General features: G+C 44.7%; 1 protein-coding gene across 4 annotated transcripts in view; it reads right to left on the bottom strand.

Moving 5' to 3' along the window:
- Window positions 1-21,175, bottom strand: part of AP2B1 (adaptor related protein complex 2 subunit beta 1) — a 77,434-nt gene that overhangs the window by 47,389 nt on the left and 8,870 nt on the right. For all 4 annotated transcript variants that reach the window (XM_054646768.2, XM_054646771.2, XM_054646769.2 and 1 more), the window contains exons 5-9: window positions 20,219-20,464; window positions 8,650-8,840; window positions 6,536-6,757; window positions 5,406-5,526; window positions 3,219-3,314 (exon numbers count right to left, since the gene is read on the bottom strand). In XM_054646768.2, the coding sequence (XP_054502743.1) occupies window positions 3,219-3,314; window positions 5,406-5,526; window positions 6,536-6,757; window positions 8,650-8,840; window positions 20,219-20,464 (876 nt within the window). The remainder of the gene's footprint in view (window positions 1-3,218; window positions 3,315-5,405; window positions 5,527-6,535; window positions 6,758-8,649; window positions 8,841-20,218; window positions 20,465-21,175) is intronic.

Genomic DNA, 21,175 nt, shown 5'->3' with positions numbered 1-21,175 from the left:
ATTGGTGTCAGAGAGGCATCACATAAAAATGGGTGATTGCTGTAATATTCTTTTATGATACCTCTCCCTCCTTAGCTCAGCTTTATGGGTACTGTGGCACTACAGGGGCACTGAATGGCAACCTGACCATGTCTTGCTCTGATCCCTTCTGCTCCAGAAGGGGTTTGAGGCTGTCACCTGGAAGACACTTCCATTTCATGGGAGCTGACCATGGACCTGGCTCCACACACTCACCTGGCTCACAGTGGGAGCCCTGCTCAAAGTCCTTGCAAGAGAGATGCTTCAGAGCTTCCAATTTCACCTCCTCATCTCAGTAACTTTCATCTGATACTTTAACAAGTGACCTGATGGGGTAAATCTGTGCCACATCCATCTACAGAATCTACAGCACCAGCCACTGCTGGCAACAAGCACTGCAGCCCTGTCAGAGCCTACAACTAACAGAGCTTTAGGAGCTGTACAGTTCAAGGAAAAGCAAATTAAAGTTTTTCTTTTCTTTAGATGCTTTGAAGTGTAATTTTTTTCCAGGAAAAGCACAACATCCACTTTGAAATACACAGCAATGATTTTTAGCCAAAGAGTCCCTTGGAAAGTGAGCAGTGGTGGGCACATGCCCAGAAGAGCAGTCTCTCTAACAAAAACCATCTCAGCTCACCCCATCCCTTGTAAACACACAGCTTTTTGAAGGTGGACATCCTTGGGGACAGCAGAGCTCTGCAGACTGATAAAACAGTGCTCAACTCAAACAGCTTTTAAGTTGGAGTGAGGAAGGACAAGAAACCAATGTCAAAATTGCTTTGTTTTTCTGCAGAAAGCAAATGAAAGCCCACAAGATTATTGAAGTAGCACATATCACACTCAGCCATGAGCCTCAATGATTTCTAAGAACCAGGCTGCTGGCAGAATCTCTTGGAAACGAGACAAATATCCCTGTAAGATGGCTCCTTCTGCTTTTCTCCTTTGCTCCAGAGGAACCCCTGTCTTTACTGCATCCACTTCATTTCCTTTTCCCACAGGAGTGGTGCTTGTTTTGCTAAAAACCAAAGCATGGAATGATGGTTTCTTGTGATGTTGCCACTGGAGCAAACCAATTCACAAGGCAGACACGTGCAGTTACACCAGAGTTTGCTGTAGATAAACCCAAATTAACTCTGAGCTCAGCTAGCAATAATCCAGCAATATCCATGCAAAATGTTCTGACATCCCCCAAAACAATGTGACTGCTCAAGCCTGGGCAAAATCTTGTTACTCAGTGTGGGTGTTGGTTCCATATCCCAAAGCAGCACCAGGAGCAAAGGGAACACCACATTTGCTTTGTGGTGCACCTCTCAGCAGACAAATTTATTTCTGTCTCACTCTCCAAGGAGTGACAATTAGACAGAAGATAGGATCCCTAAAGGCAGAGCTGAGGTGCTCTGTGAATCCTCATTCATCAACAGCTCCTACTGGCTGTGTCCTCTGTCAAAAATCAAATTTCTGAGCTTTGGGAACTTGGGCACTGATGGCTGTGAGGATGCTCTCCCATTAGTCATAATTCACAGTGTAAACAGCCTCTAGTAAAAACACAGATGCACTGGGGACAGGGATTAACCTAGGGATGAGGAAAAACTGTCATGAGGTGTTCTATGTATCTCTTTAAATCTGGTTCTTGTCAGAGCAGGAAACAGATCTCACCCTTAGTAGCAGCAGTGCCAAAAATCAAGGTTAAAATGGCTAATGGAGAGGCACAATTACAATTAGAGGGTCACTACAGGGACATCATTACTAGTCATTTGCTTATCAAATAGGACTGGTGAGGTATCAGGGATGGGGAAAAATGTGGAGGATGAGGGCAGGAAAGGGTAAAAACTTCTAAAAACACCTTGATGCTGCAGGAATACACCACCCTCCTTGCAACTAGGACATGCACAAGGCCAAATCCTAGTGAGAAAGTCCCTGCTGAGAGCTAAAACAAATTCCCACCCTGCCAGCACAGCACTGCTACAAAAAGCACTGTGACCAGCTCCTTTTAAACTTCTCTGTAGCCCTTTTCCATGCTCAGGGGGGTTTTCTACAGTCACTGCTGTGGCTCCTGCCTGGATGCAGCATGGAAGGAGTGCTCTGGTATTTTGAAGTGCAGACATAAAACAGAAGCAGCAGCCCTTGCTCCATGGGGCCATGCTTCAAAGAAAGCCCCTGGCAGTGACAAACCTTTGAGAGCTGAAGGAAGGAAGGGAGAGCTGCACAAAGGGGCAGCTGATTCTCTCCAGAGGACAGAAGTTGGTGTCCTCTGTGCACAGGCTTGCAGTAGCTCAGCTGAAACAAGAGAATCCTGTGCACTGACACCACACTAAGCCAGGCATGATTAGGTTATTATTTAAATCTGCTGTCAGGCAATGCTCATGGGAACACACTTGAGCAAAAGCTAAATGAGCTCAGCTGAAATTAGAGCACTTTATGTGACATTCTGCACTCAGTCATCAGTTTACTGAAAAGTACCAACACCACAGCACAAATCTTCCCCCTCTTCACAGGATTTCTGAGCTCCTGACAGGCATTTCAGATTCACTTACAGTGAAATTAACAGACACATCACTAAAAAAACAATATTCTATTATGAGCACTTAGGTGGATGTTCCACTGGCAGAGGACATTTCAGACTTGTTTTGGAAAATTGCAGAGATTCCTGGGAACTTGTTTGCATAAGCACTGAGGTAAAAGAGAGCACACTCCAAATTAAGTTTACAAGTTATAGGGATGGATTTATGTAAGTAGAGTCACTCTGTTTGTATAAATTGCATTTAAGTGCCCCAAATCTCTGCAATTCTCTGTGTTCTGTTCTTCTGAAATGGAGGGGAGGGATGACACAAAATGCTTCATAATACTGAATTTCTCTATACAATATCTTCTTCTTCTCCCTTCAAAAGGTCAGGCCACAGCTATTAAAGGATTTGGATGGATAAGTGGTCATTGTTCCACTAAAGCAAATACAGTAAAATATTCCATCAAGGATGAATGACCTGCCTTGCTCTGCCTGCAAGATGAGAGGAGCACCCACCCTCCCATGATGTCCTTACAGCTCACACCCTGCTCAGGGCTGCTCTGCCCATAACCAGGATGCATCCAGGCCACTTGAGGGCCACCACTGAAATTGCAGCACCATGGAAATGAGGTGGCAAAGCCCAGCATTGTTTCTGAAGACAGGGAACCAGAGAGAGCCCCCAGGGTGAGATACTTGCCTCCACCTTGATGGCGCAGCGGCCGATGGCGCGCACGGCCTTGCGCACGAAGTCCACGTCCACCTCGGTGGCGTATTCCTTCAGCTCTGCCAGGACCTGTGGGGACACCACACCACTGTCAGCCCCTGGGGACACTCAGAGAGCAGCCCACCCTCACAGGTGATGCTGCTTGGGCACCAGCAGATGAGTAGGATATCCCTTCACAGCTACCACACACGTCCGGCCCAAGCCTGCCATCAGCCCACTGGTTTGGTTCTCCTGGTGTCTAATCCAACCTGGCCTAAGTTACACTTGGTGTAGGCTGGACAAAGTCAAAAGGTGGCCTGGTCTTGATTATTTTCAATCCCCCTGAACAAGAGCTGAGGACAAATCAGCCCTGCCAAACTTCAAGGTTTCTATTCCTTCCTGCACTGAAAAGATATTTGCTGTGTGCAAAGCTCTCGGCAACAACTGATTTTGATCCCTCCTTTTCTGTGCTGAGATGAACCTTTGGATCCCTGGTGAATCCAAACAGAAGATGCAGAGGAGATCTAAAGACACCCTGGAACATCTACACACAGATTAATAACAGCATGAAGATAATTCCCCTTGTAAAAGTAAGATTTATTATTTTGTCTCACTGTTTTGCTAATGGAAACTGATGAAGGGCTAAACCCAGGATCTGCTGGGATCTTACAGACCTTTAACTAAAAAGCTTTGTCTTAAATCACTTAGCTTACAAAAAATTATTTCAAGAAAAGACCATATATAATTTATATTCCCTCAAAAGCTCAATTTATTTCAGTTTCTCATGCCAAACATGACATCAGGGTTTTAATCGTGATGTCACAAATAGATGGTGAGGGAGAGGGGAGCAGCACAAAGCCAGACAGTCCTTTGAAAAATCTCTCATCCAAGCAAATTGCTCAGAAGAATGACAAGATAAAGAGGCCATGAAGGGCCAGACTGCAGACAGATAAATCTGCAAGGAGGAGACAGGACATCTGTGTTTTGAAGTTTTATTATTTCCTTGGATGATCTACATTGCACAGCACTTGGAGCACCTGCCTTTAGCAGCTGATGCTTCCCAAACACTGCCCAAGGCCAGGGCTGGAACCATCCTGGTGCCCTGGTCCAGGATGGGCACAGGGAGGGAGAATCTCCCCCAGCAGCACAGGAGGCTGTGGGTGGAAGCTGCTCCCAGGTCTCATTCCAGGACATATTCCTGCTAAAGCTTGTGCTGTTTTATGAATGCCTCCTCAGAAGCTGGAGAGATTCATTCATTAGTCTGCAGATCTCAGACTGCCCTCCAGACACCACTGGCTTTCATGCAAACAGCCCATATTATTGGAACATTATAAATTCAAATTGGTGTGGAGCCTACCAACAGTAAAGAGAAAATCCTGAATATGTTCACATAGAAACTGATTTTTGAAATATTTTCCATGCCCCCAGCACAAGAAGGGCATGAATTACCTTGCTCAGTTCCAAAAACCATCGAGAGAGAGCTGTAGGAGCTGCTTCAAAATGTCACATGAAATGAAATTGTTCTGTGACAATTAGGATAGGACAATAATAGCACTAACCAGAGGCATTAATCATTCTGCATTAGTGTTAGGCCTCATGGCCAGGGGTGCACTTCCTCCAAGGAAGGGATCTGCATTAAACCAACATCAAATACAAGAAGAATCTACACTGTAAAGTGAATCTCAATTCAGTTCAGCTTCAGCTTTGTGCTATTCCCATTGTGGAAGCAAGTTAAGCAAAAGCAGGATTTTTTTAGCTCTGAAGAGTGCCTGTGCAAGCGTTATAACAATTTCACTCACTTGAAATTCACACTGCAATAATGTTTGGCCTTTCTGAATGCCTCCCTTACAGGCACACCCCTCTCACTTGAAACAAGGCTCTCATTCCAACCTCAGCACTGGCAGTGACTCATTTGACAGGATCCATGAGTTCTCCTCCTGGAATTGTCATCAGTGAAACAAGATCCACCTCACGGTCACGATGCATCCATGCCACGCTATTAACATTTAAATTCTGGGGGAAACTCCAGCACCTCCCATTAAAGAACTCACAGAGCACTCCACCAGGCACAGTGATGCCTCAAAGTGATGCTGACTCCAGGGGTAGCTGCAAACACCCTCACAACAAGGAGCAGGGCAGGGTTTTCCCCTCCCAGAGCACTGCAGGAGTGCCCCAGCTGACCTGGGCAATGTTTGCTTGGGAGGCCAGGCGGATCATGATGTCCAATTTCTCCAGTTTGACATAGATGGGGTCGTTGTACTTCACAAAGAACACTTTGATCTCCTGCTTCAGGATTTCAGGCCTGCAGGGAACATAAATGCTGTCACTCAAGAGTGGTAAAAAAGCCAAAGTATGTTAACAACAGGTATATTTTCTTTAGAAATCTCCCCAAATATCCACTGAGAAAAAGAGTGGTGTCATTTTGTTCTGGTTGACCAAGGAGGTCATGGACTCCCCATCCCTGGAAGTGTTCAAGACCAGGCTGGACAGGGCTCTCAGTAATTTGGAATGTGAAACCTGCAGAGGAAGCTGGAACTGCATGATCTTTAAGGTCCTTTTCAAGCCAAACCATTCTCTGACTCTGATTTTATGCCTAGGATGTACAAACACCAATTTGAAGAAAGAAGTCCGGTCAAAAAGATTATTTAGATACAAAAATGCATAATTCAAGTCTTTCAACAGCCACATCTCTGCTTCCTCTGTTTGAGCTGCTGAACCAACCACGACAGGCAGTGAACAGCAATATTTTCAGTGAAAGAACAACATCCTTATCTTAATGCAAAACCTACAAATTCATTTCCACTTTCACTTCAAGATGCCAGTGCACAGTAACTCTGCCCTAACGTAATCACAAAGAGCTATCCAAGCTATCTCACCTTTCCAGCAAGGATCAGCAGCAATAAAACATGAACATGGGAGCAAAGTGGTGGGAAAAATCCCAAGCCACTGTGCACCAGGATGTCACCAGCCTGGTGGCTGTGTGCTGAGCAGAGTAACACAGGCACAGTGAGATCCTGCAGGTCACTGTGAACTGTTCCTGTTTGCCATTTTGATTTATAGAGGCCAATTCTGACTACTCATAAAGAGAAGGTGAAGAGAGGCAGGTAAAGAAATACTGCATGAAACTGGTATCACAAATATGCTGTAAAGGAAATAAGTTCAGGCTGCCAGAGTCATAAGACTGTTTAACCTGGCTCTCAAGGGATCTGAGCCTGGATTAAAAGAAATTCTGTGCATGTGGCAATATCTGGAGATCTGAGATAACCAGATGGCCTTTGACAATACAGGAATTAAATCCCCTGAGCCTTTACCTCTTCTGCACAATCAAGTTGATGTTCCTCAGGGCAACATACTGAACTTCAGGCTCTCCAGAGAGCAGGGTCACCAGAGGAGGGGCAAGTTTCTTCAGCAGCATGTTGTAATAGTCAGAGTCCTTGGGAAGGAGCTCCAGGAACTTCATCAGGACCTTCACTGCTGACAGCACCACTGCTGAGTTGGCATGAGACAGCCGGGGGGTCACCCGCTCACAGATGCTGGGGATAGAGGCACAAAAAAGGGTTCAAATGGATTTCAGGGGGCCATATATTTCAAATCTGAATTTAGGAGATGGCACATAGCTTCTCAGACACTGCTTGGATTAGGTTTTGCTCACAATGAATGGGCAAAGTCCTGTTTTCCTGAACGCAGCAGGAAACAAACAGGGACTTCTCTGACAGCTTCAAGTTTCTCTCCTGCCACAGTCAGCTCAGGAACAATTCCACACTCCCTGCTTTTTCCTGGTGGTATTTTCTATTTGTGTGATCTTGTCTGTCACTTACAAACATAACTTTAACAAAAACAGCTACTGGAAAAACACTTTAGCCTCCATATAGCCATTCAGAAGTGATACACGCTTCTGGCTTGCTTGGGGGGTTGCTGTCATTTCAACAGAAAAAGATTTCTGCTCCTCTGAATACACAAGAAAAGAGTGACCTAAATATCCTCCCAAATCCCACTTGCCATAATGGATCCTGTAATCAAACTGCATCCTAAACAGCCCATCCCAAAAAGAAAGGAAGTTTGGGTTCATATGGTCTTTCTTAAAGCATCTGTCAAGTTTCTTCCCACTCCCTCCTGCATGTTGCTAACCCAGAACAATCTCAATCCCATCTGTGCCTCCTGAAGTTTCCTTCCCTGCAAGATCTGCTTTCAGCCATGCTGGAAGGGAAGCAGCACAGCTCAGTGAAGAGCAGAGAAATCCAAATCAGGTTTGGGGCACCCCCAGCTGCCTCTGCCCAAGATCACCTGCATGTCCCAGCTGCTTCCTCTCTCTGTGCCTCAGTTTCCCCATGCACAGGGGAGTGATATTTTGCTGGAAAGGAGGGTGGCTTTCCCAGTGCTGTCTGACTCCAGGAAATCAACTCCACACAAAGGAGCAAAAGGATAAATCACTCTTCTGAGGAACTGGGACATGTTCACAGGTGCTCAGAGCAGTGGTTCCTCTGACAGAGCTGGGATAACACCAGGCTCACACCTTGGAGATCTCTGCAGGTTTCTAGCACTCATTAAGAGCTGTTTCTGGCACAGAAACAGAACACAAGGGGGAAAAAACCCAGCAAGGCTATTGGGAGGCTTCTTAGAAACAGTGCATCAAAAAAAGAGTCAATGAAGAAACCCATCAAATTCCAACTGCTCTGGCCAGGATTTTGTACGTGGGCTTGTGATCCTTCCTCCCCCTCCATCCCCACATCAGCTGCATTAAATACATCATCTCAGAGTCTCCCTGTTCCAAGTTACTTTTCTGGCTGAATCCTTGTTTTCTTAGGAACACAATCTGGCTTTTTGTGATTCTGGAGACAGATGAGGAAGAGGCTTGAAGTGCACAAACTATCAGCCCACTACCCAAACCCTAAAGTCTTTCTATTTAGGTTTAGTCATTGCAGTTAAAGGTAAAAGCACAAAGGTGAATTTGGAACAATGAGGAAGATAATTTCTTACCTTTATTTTCACTTCTATCATATCACAGACTAGTTTTCAGTTGGAAAATATTCCAGACCTGCAGTGCTTTGCAAACCCACAAACCTATAAAGGCTTCTTGCCTCTCAAAGCAGGAAAACCAAATAGGAAAGCTCTGCTTTAAAGCAGAAAATCCTCCAAACAGTGCTTCCACTGTTACAGGTTTGGTCTTGAGCTGATCCCTTCTTAGTAGTGCCAGTCCCCCCAGGAACCAGGCCTTTTAAACAGAAAATAAAATAAAAAAAGATAAACAGAGAAAATGGCACTGCAGAGGGAAGGGGCAGGATTCCAACATCAGCCCAGCTACCCAAAGTGGTTTTCCTTTTAAATCTAGTTTATCAAGTCTTATTTGTGCTGCCACAGTGTCCTGTTACCTTTCAGAGCTGCACCACCCCCAGCAGCCCCCAAGTGCCACCAAAAGCCACCGCACCTCTGAGCTTCCCGGTCATCCTTGGGGTTGTAGTTGGACAGACAGTCCAGGATGAAGATCTGCCCCCACTCTGTGCACTCATTTAAGGCTGTCAGCAGCTTGTTGATGTTCTGAGGGTTCAGATCCAGCAGGTTGCTGTTGGGGTGGGACTCACTGATCTCTGACAGGGCGGCCACAGCATTCGCTACCACCTGGGGGGAGAAAAGCTCCTTGTTAGCAGAGCAGGAGGGGCTGGGCAGGATTGATCCAGGGCTGGGGACATACAGGGAGCAACCTGCAGCTCCATCAGCTGCCACAGCAGTTACCTGGGATGTAGCACAACCTGCAGAGCCCAGAGCTTCACTGGGAGGAACAGGAACCCAGGACAAGGACATCACTTTGTGAGAGACTTTGTGGCACCCACAGGGAACAGCAGCACCCTGCAGGCTCCACATCCTGCCCCAGTTCCAGGGGATGCTCAGCTTTGCAGTCAGGGTGCCCAAACCTCCAGCTGCCCTATTTTTTATTTATTTTTTATTTATTTTTTATTTTTTATTTATTTATTCAGGAATGTGTGCCTCTTGCCCATTTTCCCCATGGCACATGGCTCAGCAGTGATCCAGAAATGAGCTGGCAGGTGCCTGGCAGCCTCCAGCTCTGCAGCAGCACTGGCAGGTCACAGTTTGAGAGCAAACAAAGCATTTCTCTAAAATGGGCAACTCCTGCTAAATTTTTTAATAAGCCATATTTCAATTTTCAGGCCCCAGAACATCCTTTTGCTTTATGGAGCCATGGTAAAGCAAGCATTCCAGCACAATTCATCCCTGAAAATATTCCTGCTGCATTTAGGACTATATAAGGTCTTCTCTTTTCTAAGCACAGATGAAATGAAGCACAGAGAGGAGGTTCAGGGTCCAGATTGACACAAACAGAAGTGGGAGTGCAGCATAAATTTCTAATTCCATACTCAAATTCAACAGTTATTCCAACAGACTCCATGGGAAGATTTTTTTTTTTAAATAGAACTGCAGAATATAGAGACAAAATAGAAAATTTTGCAGATGAGACTAAAGTCTTATTTGTTTCACTAACATGAAAAGGGATTTAAGATGAGTTTGACACAGAAAACTGAAATCCCCTATGAAAAGGTAATTTCAGGACATTTTACAATGTACATCATGTCCAGCCCAACTCCCAGCAAATATCTGCTCAAATGAAGATTTATAGTGTTATTTTCTATGAGATTAAGGCAAAGAAACATCTTATCTAAAATCATCTGATTGTCTGGGTGGCTAAAGATGCTTTTGATGCAATATAATGAAAACAAGAACAGCACAACCAGAACTTTCCCTGCTTTGTTCCCATCCCTGCTTGTCATTAAACCAATATATTCCAAAGTCATTGCACAGGCACAGTAATGTTGATTGTTCTGCATTTCACACCTAGAGGTCAGAGATAGGATTCTGATCCAAGATTTTATGAATTTCATTAGTTGAATGAGCCTTCTGTCACCAAAATCATTAGCAATCAGTGCTGCTGTCTTCTTGTACTGTTTAAATGAGGAACTTATTAAGATAGGCTGCTTATCCTCCTCATTATTTAATTTGCCTAATTCTTGAATGGTTAATGTGATACAGCATAAAACTGAAGTAAAAGATTTTTATTATCATTGTATTTTTGAAGTTACCAGTGAAGACAAACCTCAAAAGCCACTGAAAAATTCAAAACCCTCATGAAAAAGTACTTATAGAATGACAGTGCTTTGGGAAAAAAATTTTGAATTGACAAAAAATTTTACATAGCCAAAGCATCAGAGAAAGGGAGCTGTCAGTCATACAGAGGGACAGGAGCTCTGGCTACTGCACTCACACTGCCAGGCACTTTGCTGCAGTAATTGATAAATTAGTAACTAATAGAGAATTTTAGAATAGAACTGAGACTGCAGAACTCCAAAATCATTGAATCCAACCATTAACCCAGCACTGCCAAGCCCACCACTAGATCACATCCACAGGTGCCATATTCAGATATTTTTGGGCAGTTCCAGGATATCCTAAACCCTGTGCTTCCATTTCCTTCCTTGCTCCATGGAGTCTATCCCTGTGTTTGCCATGGGCAAAGGATGCACAGAAATGCTGCTCCCATGGGTGGAGAGCAGCAGCTCCAACCCAGAGACCAAACTGAGAATGAGATTTTGCTCTCAGCATCGTTTTGGGTCCCTGTCAGCAAAAATGCAAGTGTCCAGCTCAAAGCTGAGGATGGGACAGGAGGTGGCAATCCACTCCTAATTCCATTCAAAACATCCATGAGGAAGTGGCAGAAGGCCAGATGGGCTTGGGAACATGGGTTGTGGTCTCTTTGAGGGGCAGAAAAAGGACTGGGAGGGGTTGTGAAATATCTGGTGGCAGCTCAGTCCTGCCAGAGGAGCTGGGATCTACAATCCACAGTCCACAACTGAAGCTGGTCCTCACCCCCCACCTCAGCAGCAGCGACAAGGAGATAATTGAAGAAAAAGGGGATAAGGGAAAGGGTGGGGAATAAATGCAAGCTTTAAACAATATTTATTAAAAAAAGGACTTGCTGGCTATTTGCACTGAACATATTGATGTGTTCTGGTGTTGTGCTATGCCAAGGAAAACAATCAGCATCTTCAAGGCTTTTCACCCAGCCCCAGCCCAGCTGAAAGGCAAGCAGCTCTCAGGAAGCAGTCCAACACCAACACTGGCTGGAGCACACAGCCTCACCTCCTCCCTGGCACTGCCACTGCCTCAGGCAGCAACAGGAACACAGAGCAGCCCTGCACAGCTCCAGCACACAGCTCCTGCTCTGCCAGCTGCTCCCAAGTCAGAGCTCAGGTCAAGGACTGAAGCATCCCCCACTGAAAGTTCTCACTCAGGTATGGCAAAAATCCACAAAGAACCACTCAGAACCAATTCTGGTGTTCCATCACCTGCTAATCCACTGGGTGCTTTGGCACTCGTGGAAGTGCCACTGGAAATATTTACAAAGATGGTTTTTGGCCAAAAAAAAAATTTTAAAAAATCTGCAACATCAAAGCTGAACCTCAAGTCTTCAACTGGGTTAACACTTCTTCTTTAATACAGCAGCACAACATCAGGAAGCCCAACTACATTAAACAGCAAGAACAAAATAATCAGTTGCAAGAAGTTATTTTCTCTTTAAAAGAAAAGATGATAGAATTGCTGGGGGACATAAAAGTAAAATAAAGCTTTACAAATGGTATAGGACCAAGGAACTAGACAAGTTTCACAGGCTGCAAAAACCCCTAAGTTTCTTTAGCAAACAAAGTGTTCTCTGCTTTTCAAAACATGCCCCATGTTTATTTTGATGAGAAACCAACCAGTTGTGTACTTTATCCCATAGACTGGAAGAAGCAGACTTAAAGTACATAAAACTAACAGCTGGTGTAGTCTCAAGTTCTCAAAAATAATAAAAAACCAGAAGTCAACAGTAGCCACAGATATGTGAGCATAAACAGCTACTGAACAGAAAAAGCTTTCAAAATCCCAAGTTAACTCCACTGGAAAATGCCTCATTTGACTCACAATTAAGAATACCAACTTTAAGCTAAGAGCTACCAAATTATGATCTACCTAAAAATCCCCCAGAAAATAAAAATGCAGAGCAGATTGAAGAATTAATAATAATTAATAACAATAACAGGTCCCTGGCTTGCTGATGTAAATCAGTTTACCCTGGGTACACAATGACATTATTCAAATGCAGCCACAGCAACATCCCTTTGGAGCATGGATGAGCTGAATGACAATAAACCTCCTTTTGGCTGGAGGAATTTTGTCAACTTTGGAGGATTTTATTGAAGGAAATTTATTGGAATTTATTGACAAATTTGGAGGAATTTATTGGAAGAAATTTACTGAAAAATTTGGAGGAATTTATTGGAATTACCCAATACATTTAGGTTCTTGGAGAAGCATGATTGGGATGAGGATAATCAAAACCTCCCAGGCTCTTATTAAAAAATAAAAAAAAAAATAAAAAAAAAGAAACCAAGCCCAAACCTCTACACTTAAATCTACATCACAGCTTTAAGAAGAACCCAACAGTTTTAAATCCACCTCCAGACAAACTCTTTCTGCAGCCAGGCAGACCAGAGCCGACCTCCAGGGAAGCTGCAGAGGTAGGAGCGCTGTGATTTCCAAGTGATTCCTTCTGGCAGCTCAAACCTTCAGCTCAGAGCAAATGGTCTCAAACAGCACCAGGGAGGGAAGGGGGTGGCTGAAAACCTGCATGTCTGCCTGGCAGCCCACACAGAAAAGCTTTGCAGGGGCTGGGGGGACAGGAGGGAAGCTCGGCACATCCAGAACGCCAACCAGTCAAAGCAATCAGATTATTTCCCTAGCATCCCAAGCTAATTGGAAATTAAACCAAGTGTGTAATGGAGCTAATGAAATACAACGTTCTGCTGCTTGAAACAGGAACCTCTGGCTCGCCATGCCGCTAAAGTGAAGTGGAAATGAAGAAAAGGAGGAAAAATGAAGGGGCTGAGGGAAGGCAGCGCTCCCTCCACAGCTGGAGGCTCCTGCCCTCAAGGGAGTCCAGGCTGCAGGAGCTGAGTCTGAGGTGCTGACATTTCAGAGAGCACTCTGGGCTGGCAGGGTACATCTGTGCCATCAAGCACAGGCTCCCAGCTGGGAGATTCAGAGCAGCCATGGATGGGTGTCTCACAGGGCCACTCATTTTTATGACCATGCTGTGTGCCCAGAATGTCCCTACCAGGTGCTCTCCAGAGAACAAGACCCCCCTCATCCTGTTCACATCATCACTTTTTTCTCCAAGCCCTCCTTATTCTGCTTCCCTAGGAACAGGAACCATTCCCTAGCCCAGGAACCATTAACATTTCTTACTTTACAAAAGAATTCTTCCCTGTGAGGGTGATGAGGCCCTGAGGTTGCCCAGAGAAGCTGTGGCTGCCCCACCCCTGGAAGTGCTGAATGGGGCTTGGAGCAATATGGGACAGTGGAAGGTGTCCCTGACCATGGCAGGGGATGGAACAAATTGAGCATTAAGGTCCCTCCCAACCCAAACCCTTCTGTGATTGAATGATTCTATGAAATGGCTCAACCCTGCAAGTCAACCCATGAGCCTCTCACACTGTCAATGCTTGTTTATATGTATGGATTTAAATTAAAGCTCTGGGAGACTCACACATTCCCAGCTCCTGATCACATCCCAAAAACTGCCTGGGTGGGGAAGACCTCCTGGCTTGCTTTTTGCAAGTGGGCTGAATTTTTATGCAAGGGAAGTTAAGTGTTATACTTCCCACGGTGTGCTTGCCCTAACTGGGTTTTTTTTTTCTGCACTTCCCTGCAGAAAAATGGCACTTTGTGGCAGACTGGAACATCACTCCTGCTCTCATATCCTTGCAAAAATCAGGATGTGTGAGCTGTAAGGCAGGAAAACAAGCTTCCCCCAGCTGTTGAAACTCTTGTGGTAGGTGGGCAAGAAGCTGCTCCATCACAAGGGGCTTCTCCTTGGCACAGCTGAGCCCTCAGTGCAGGAAATTAAACTCCACAGGAAGACACAAAGGGTCTGCAGCTCCCTGTTCCCCTTCCAGAAATCACAGTGGTGTGATCCCAGTCTGGATCAGGCACCTACCAGACACATCAGAAAGGTTTCGCTTTATTTTTTGCAATTTTCCTTGCAGAGGCTCTCGCTGGCACCATCCAGTGGCAAATGGGCTGTCTCTGATCTGAGCTGAGAAAAAAGGACCAGCTAAGCACCAAATTCCTTACACAGCCCTAAAAAGGGGGGTGCAGAGTTCCAAAACATCACAACCACAACATTATGTGACAAATGGTACTTGTCAATAGCTAGAAGTGTCTGTTGCAATGGGAAATAGCATACAGACACGTCAACAAAATTCCCAGCACACTGGTTGATGTAAGGGATCCTAGAATCAGGATCTGTTCAGCAAGATTAATACTTTGGAAATTAGGCACATACTGGTGGCTGTAATTGGAAGGAGACAAGTCTCTGATAGATGAATTTGTCAATTAAGCTTTATAAATTATGGATCTGGGAAGACAAACTCTGGAGCCATGGAAATTCACAAATTACCACACTCCTCACCTCTCTGCCAGTACTGAAAACACAGGAGAAAAAAAAGCACAGCTTTGAGGGAAGATGCTCAAGAGCTGTATCCTTCATACCAAAAACCAACCAAACAAAAAACCCAAGTCCCACATGCATGCTTGAAATTCCCTCAGACCTCTTTAGGATGAAAACACCTGCTCAGTAAGTGAGATTCCCCTGCAGGAGCTCATTCCAAAGCCACAGCTGGTTTCAGCAGCACAACCAGGGGGTCACAGTGGGAAACCAGAAGCTGTGCCACCAGTCACAGGTGGCAGCTCTCCCTTTCTCCCTGCTCTAAGTCTTTGCTGTGCCTGCTGCCACACACACAGCTGGTTTCTGCACTGCCAGGCAATCCCCCACATTTCCTCTCTCTAGCATCCCACCACACATGAACACAGCCACTGCTCAGACAGGCTCCTCCACAGCTTCTCCCCATCTCTCTCCCAGCTTGTTGCTGCTTTTGGCTGCATAGTTTACCAGAAGTGTTGCTTTTCCTTCTGGACAGCCTCATGGAAACAGCACAAGCATCCATTAGAGAGCTCCAAAGTGCCACCACCACCACTCCTCAACAGCCCCAAGCAATGTTCTCATTCACTGCAACATATCCATCACTGGGTAAAAGAAATTCCACCCACAAATGCCATCAAGTGTCTCCCAGAAGGAAATATTATCTCTACTTGCAGCACAAACATTATAAAAAACCCCCAAACCACACACAGGATCAATTCAGACATGTTTGGAAGACTTCAAGATCCAGCCTGCATCTGCAGTACTTGGATTGAAAAGAAGAGGGGTATTTTTTTTTTGGCCACAGGACAGAAAGGGAATCCTGGAGCAGCCCCAGGCTGATGAGATGCTGCAGAGCCCACAGCTCCCAGCAATATTTAGCTCCACACTGGGATGTGGATTTTCAAGTCCTTACAACCTTCATGAGCAGGAATCATGAATTCATCCAGCAGTGACAGCTCACTCCTCCCACCAGAAGAAAACACCAGCTGCAGAGGGAAAACACAGGCCTGGGAGAGTCCCCATGAGGAACAAGTGACCTCCTGTGCCCAGGGAGAAGGTGCTGTTCCACTCCCTGCTGGATAAGACAATTCCCACATCCCTGACTGCCTCCCACAAAGCCCTTTTGGGACTCAAGGGATCACCAGTTTCTCACCAAGGGGTTCTTTTCTCAGCTTGAATAGAAAGAGAAGGATAAAACTCCTGCAGAGGACAGGCCCAGGAGGCAAAAGCTCTTTTTTGTCTCTAAACAGGCTCATTCCTCAGGACATCAGCTCAGAGACATTCTGCTTGCTAGCTAGCAGGAAAAATAAAAGGAAGATCATCTTCCTCCATAGGGTCACCCAGGAAGCTTCCACACATGCACTGGAGTTCTGGCAGAGGAGGAACCCACATCCCTTGCAGGAGAACACTCTGATTTATCTCTACAGGTTTTTAGTCTCATCTGTGAGCTGTGGAAACTCAATACTGCTGGAGGGAATCTGGATTAGATCAAGCTGGACCTTCCCACCTCCACTGTCAGATCTCAGATTCCCTTCTTAGTGTTAAAAGTAAAAAACCTCCCAGCTACAAGAGAGTTTAATTATACCCCACACACTTGGTGCATTTACTAATCAATTATGTGATCTCAGCTTACGCTGAGTCCCAAGAATGTTTCTCACAATAAATTGTGATGTAGAGGATATAAAACACAGGACAAAAAGTCTGTACAGTCCACAAAAACACAGAACAGCCACACCTGAAAAACCCTGGATCCAGCATGAGGAAGGAGAAATGCTACAGGAAGGAATTAAAAACTGAACAGCAAAAACCTAGAAAATAGCAGGGAGAAGGTGACATCAGTTAACTTAAGCCATGCAGATAACAGAGATTGGCAAGGAATCTATTGCATGGGTTAAAAGTTACTTTAGAAGGTCAAGGATTGAGAATATTTGGAGAGAAAGGTTGTTCCATTCAAATGTTAAAAGACCAGTAAGGTTTTATATGGATTTCCTCTCATGTTTTTCTGCTAATATTTACATTCCTGAAGAAAACCAAGTGCAGGGATAAAAAAAAAAAACAGGAGGGAAGTAGTTAGAAAATAAAGTGTCTAAAGATAGTCAGCTTTGGTTCTGCTTTCAGCTGCTGCCATCTCGTGGTCTGCTCTCCCTCTCCTGGGCTCAGCACCTCCAATGCTCCAAGGAAGAGCAGTCATTGCAAGGCCAGAACAAGACAGCAGCAGGAAAAAAAAAAAAATAACAAAAGAAGGTTTTTCCATGACTTCAGAGAAGCTCTGGCCACCAGTAGGTGTGAAACACTCCCACCTCTCTCCCCTCACTGTGACCTATTGCTGGCTGTGAACAGTGTTAGGGCACAAAGATTTCATTTTGGAACCATATTTTTGTCAGAACATGAGGATTATGCGAGAACAGGCTTCTGAGTTGCATTTTAGCCAGGTTACCAGCAAGAGAGGTGCTGAGGGCTGAGCAAGTGCAGCAGCCCAAGGCAGCCAGGCCCCAGCTTTCTATTCCTGCAGTCCTGCCTCTGCTGAGCTTCAGAAATGCAGGGTGAAAAAAGAAAGATTGGCTTAAGACAGCTCTGGGAAGAAATGAGGGCTCCCCCTCTATGGAAGGATCCTCTTCAGCAGGATCCCAACTGATAAAGGGCAGTCATAGGCACTTCAGAGCCATCTGGAAAATGAGATTAAAGACTTCTCCACAATCAAACTTCTGCAGGGCAACTGAAGCCTGCCCTTGTAAAGGGTTTTGGGCCATGGCCTGCACAACACAACTCAGAGAACTCTGCTGCCATGGCAAAAGCCACCAGCCCACCTCACCAGATACATCCCTATCAATATTCTGCTATTAGAAGTTTGAATTAATTCACCCAGGGGCTGCACCTTCACAGAAAATCACCTCATGTGAACTGAGGCAACATCCTGACAACAACAACAAAACAGATAAAGGGGAAAGAGCCCTGGCTGTGCACCTACAGCACCTCACCAGGACTTCAATGCCCTGAACATCCCCAAAGGCTGCTGCTTTATTAACACAGAATAATGCCATTAATCCAGAAATATAAGGAAAAAAAAAAAGAATAAACCCAAAATGTTTCTGAGAAGGTCACCTCCAACTTAGACATGCTTATGATGAAGGTGATCTGAGCCCAGAGAAATATGCACCCTGATCCCTGCACAATTATGAGGCAATTAGTGAACCACAGATGGAGATGTTCCTCTACCAACACCCAGCTAAAATGCTTAGAGCTTGCTCATGTGCTAGAGGCAACCAATTACAAAGCCATAATAAAACCCTTCTTGAAGACTATTTTTCAGCTGCAGCCTTTTTTAGCTCCTGCTCAAAATCCTCATTTCTCAGAAGAGAGAACAAGTGTGGATTTCCCATCTCAAGAATTCTGCTTCATTAAGTGTCTAATGTTGCCCATTTCCACAAGCCATCAAAAGAGGAGAAACATTTATAATATAAATATGAATGAGCTTGGCTAACAGGTTGCAATGATTGAGATGCACCATTTACAGAGGCATAGGCCATCAGAAAAGATCCATCTGTACCATTCCTTCCAGCAATCTTTTCTTTTTGATAGCCAATACTGATACACACATTTTACTTAAAAAGACCTTCTGGGCAGGACTGCATTCCAAGGAAAAATACCTTAATAAATATCAACTTGCACACAAATATAACTTATTTGGCAAACACAATTCAAGGTCATCAGGAAGTTTCACATGGAGAAAGTAATGAAGTGGATGGTTTGACCAGGAAGATGAACCTTAATTAGGGGTGGATGGTTCCTGTGCTTTTGAGGGAGCCACTGTGCCACAAAGGAAGGAATTTCCAAGAAGATCAACTTAACTAAAAGGTTAGTTAAGTTGAAATTTCTACTAAAATTTCTTTCTTTCTTTCTTCTAAAATTTCTTTTCCTGTTCTACTAAAATTGTAGCCAGATTAAATGTTATATTAAACCAGCAGCTGCCTAGACAAAGAAAGCACCTTCAAGTAGTCATCAATATTCACAGAGAAGCCTGGCATAAGAAAAAAAAAAATCAGGGAGGCAGATAAAAAGAACAACTTGTAAAAGAGCTGGATATCAGAGAAAGAGGTGTCTGTATCTCCTGAGAGACACCACCACTGAGACTGCTGCCTGTGACAGTCAGACACCTCGAGTTTTACTGTCTCTACAAAGTCTTACAAAGAGCAATCAGCAGCCTTCACTCTCCTGCTAAAGGGGGTGGCACCTTATCACCTGCACTTGGTTTATCTCAGGTGCCCAAAAACTACAGCAGAACAGAAATTCTGTGGTTTGACTCATGCACCACAGGAAGAGCTGTTAAACCTGCCCTAATAATGTGAGATTATTTCTTTAACCAGAGTCCATTCTCTAAAAAAGCTAAAAAAGCAGCAGTCACATTCATAAACTGTGAGTTGAAGTGAGCTGCAGAAGTTTTCTTCCCTGCTAAGGGTCAGGCTGATATTGGTATGCTCCCTGGGTTCCAGCAGGAAACAGGATTCAATGGAAGGATGATGCAGTGGGACACTTCAGTTCCTTGGCCACCACCTTTTAGTCACAAAATAATAGCAGGAGACACCTGGCTTGGAAGTGGACCCTTCACCAAGCATAATTAAATGCTGATTTAGTAGGTAATTTACTCCTGTGAAATTCCTGGTCATGATCTCCACCTCTCCTCTGACAACTCATTTAACTTTATTAAAAACATTAGCATTGATTTTCTTCACTCATTACAAGCCAGTGAATTTATCTGCATTAGCAAATTAATTCATCCAAACTCTTACTCCAAGAAGAGCCAAAGCCTGCAGGAAAGCAAGAGCTACAAGCTGTCACCAAGGCAGCACCATCACATATTTCTTGCTCTTCTGACTCACCTAGCCAGGAAGTTAAAACAGGCAAAAGCCCAAGCAGATCAAACAACAGAAGATACTCCCTGTTTTCTGAGGAAACAAGTGTTCCTTAACCAAAATCATCTCAGAACCTTTCACATTTATGATTTCCAAACAACACAAACTCAAGCATGTGGCACTCACATTCTCTGAACACGATTCTTTGCCCAGGATTTTTCTCCTGGGGAGCTGAAAGGCAATGAGAGAAGCCTCAGAGAAAAGGAAAGCAATTCTTATCTCATTTGCTTCTCCTGTGTTGTGCTCACATGTGAAATGTGTTTAAAGATTGTTTCCCCACAGGTGATTGTTTCATTGGATGTGAGTTCTGTGAATTGTTTTGACTCATTTGCCAATCAGGGCCAAGCTGTGTCAGGACTCTGGAAAGAATCATGAGTTTTCATTATTATCTTTTTAGCATTCTCTAAGTATCTTTTCTGTATTCTTCAGTATAGTATTCTTGAATATAATATAGTATTATAAAGTAATAAATTAGCCTTCTGACAACATGGAGTCAGATGCATCATCCCTGCCACAGCAATTTACAATAAAGCACCATGCTGGGAACACCTTACCATGGGATTGGAGTCTGCAATCAGATCCCTCAGGGAATCCAGGAACCCTTGGTCCTCCACCATCTGGGCATTGATGTCATGGAGCTTGGCCACACACACAGCTGCAGTTTTCCTCACGTAGGGGTCCTCATCCTTCAGGCACTTGCGCAGGGGCTCGCACAGGTACTCGGTGATTTTGTCCACGCGGATGCAGCCCATGGTGCGCACGGCCAGGGCACGGATCAGGGGGTTTGGGTCCTCACAGTCCTGCAATGACACAAACACACCTGCAGCAGCAGATTCCCTGTAACCAGACTGCTCTTACTTGAGCAGCACCTCTCTGATTGCATGCTAAGTGTCAGAACCCAGGAAATTCCTCTGGCTGCCCTGGAGGATTCGAGACCCTGCCAGGGGGCTCAGAGCCCAAGGCCCCTGTGCCTTTGATTTAGCCCTTGGAAAAAACAATTACCAACATTTATATGAAGAATTACAAGTCAAGAAAGTTTAAGTACAATAATAGTTAGTCACTGAGTGGAAAATAGATTTTTGAGGTTTTTAGAATGGGGGCCTGGGGTCCCAAGATGGTGGAATTTGGGCGTGCCTTATCCTTTTTCCTTGTTCTTCCTAGCCTCCATCTTCTGGGTGATGATGGCATTTTTAGATCGGTTTAGATTGTTTAGAGTAGAAACTCACTGTCTAACATAGGTGATAGGTATTGGGAAGTTATTGTAAATAATGTACAGAGTAGTTTTTAGTATAAAAGATAACACCAGTGTGCCTCATCCCGACCTGCCAGACAATATTCTTTCCAGAGAGGAAGACAGGGACATCCTCTCTGACCAGAAGAGCAGACCTCTCAGCTTAGGTCTTCTCACCTCCTTCTGCCTCAAGAATCAGAAAAGAAACTTGGAACCCAATCCCATTCCCCAGTGTCTCATATTTTATAACACTACAAGGAGTCTCCAACTTCTTCTAAGC

The sequence above is a fragment of the Agelaius phoeniceus genome, chromosome 20, assembly GCF_051311805.1.
Source record: "Agelaius phoeniceus isolate bAgePho1 chromosome 20, bAgePho1.hap1, whole genome shotgun sequence".
In the NCBI taxonomy this organism is placed as follows: domain Eukaryota; kingdom Metazoa; phylum Chordata; class Aves; order Passeriformes; family Icteridae; genus Agelaius; species Agelaius phoeniceus.
The sequence above is the reverse complement of the archived record's forward strand: the minus strand, read 5'-3'. Positions and strand labels throughout refer to the sequence as shown.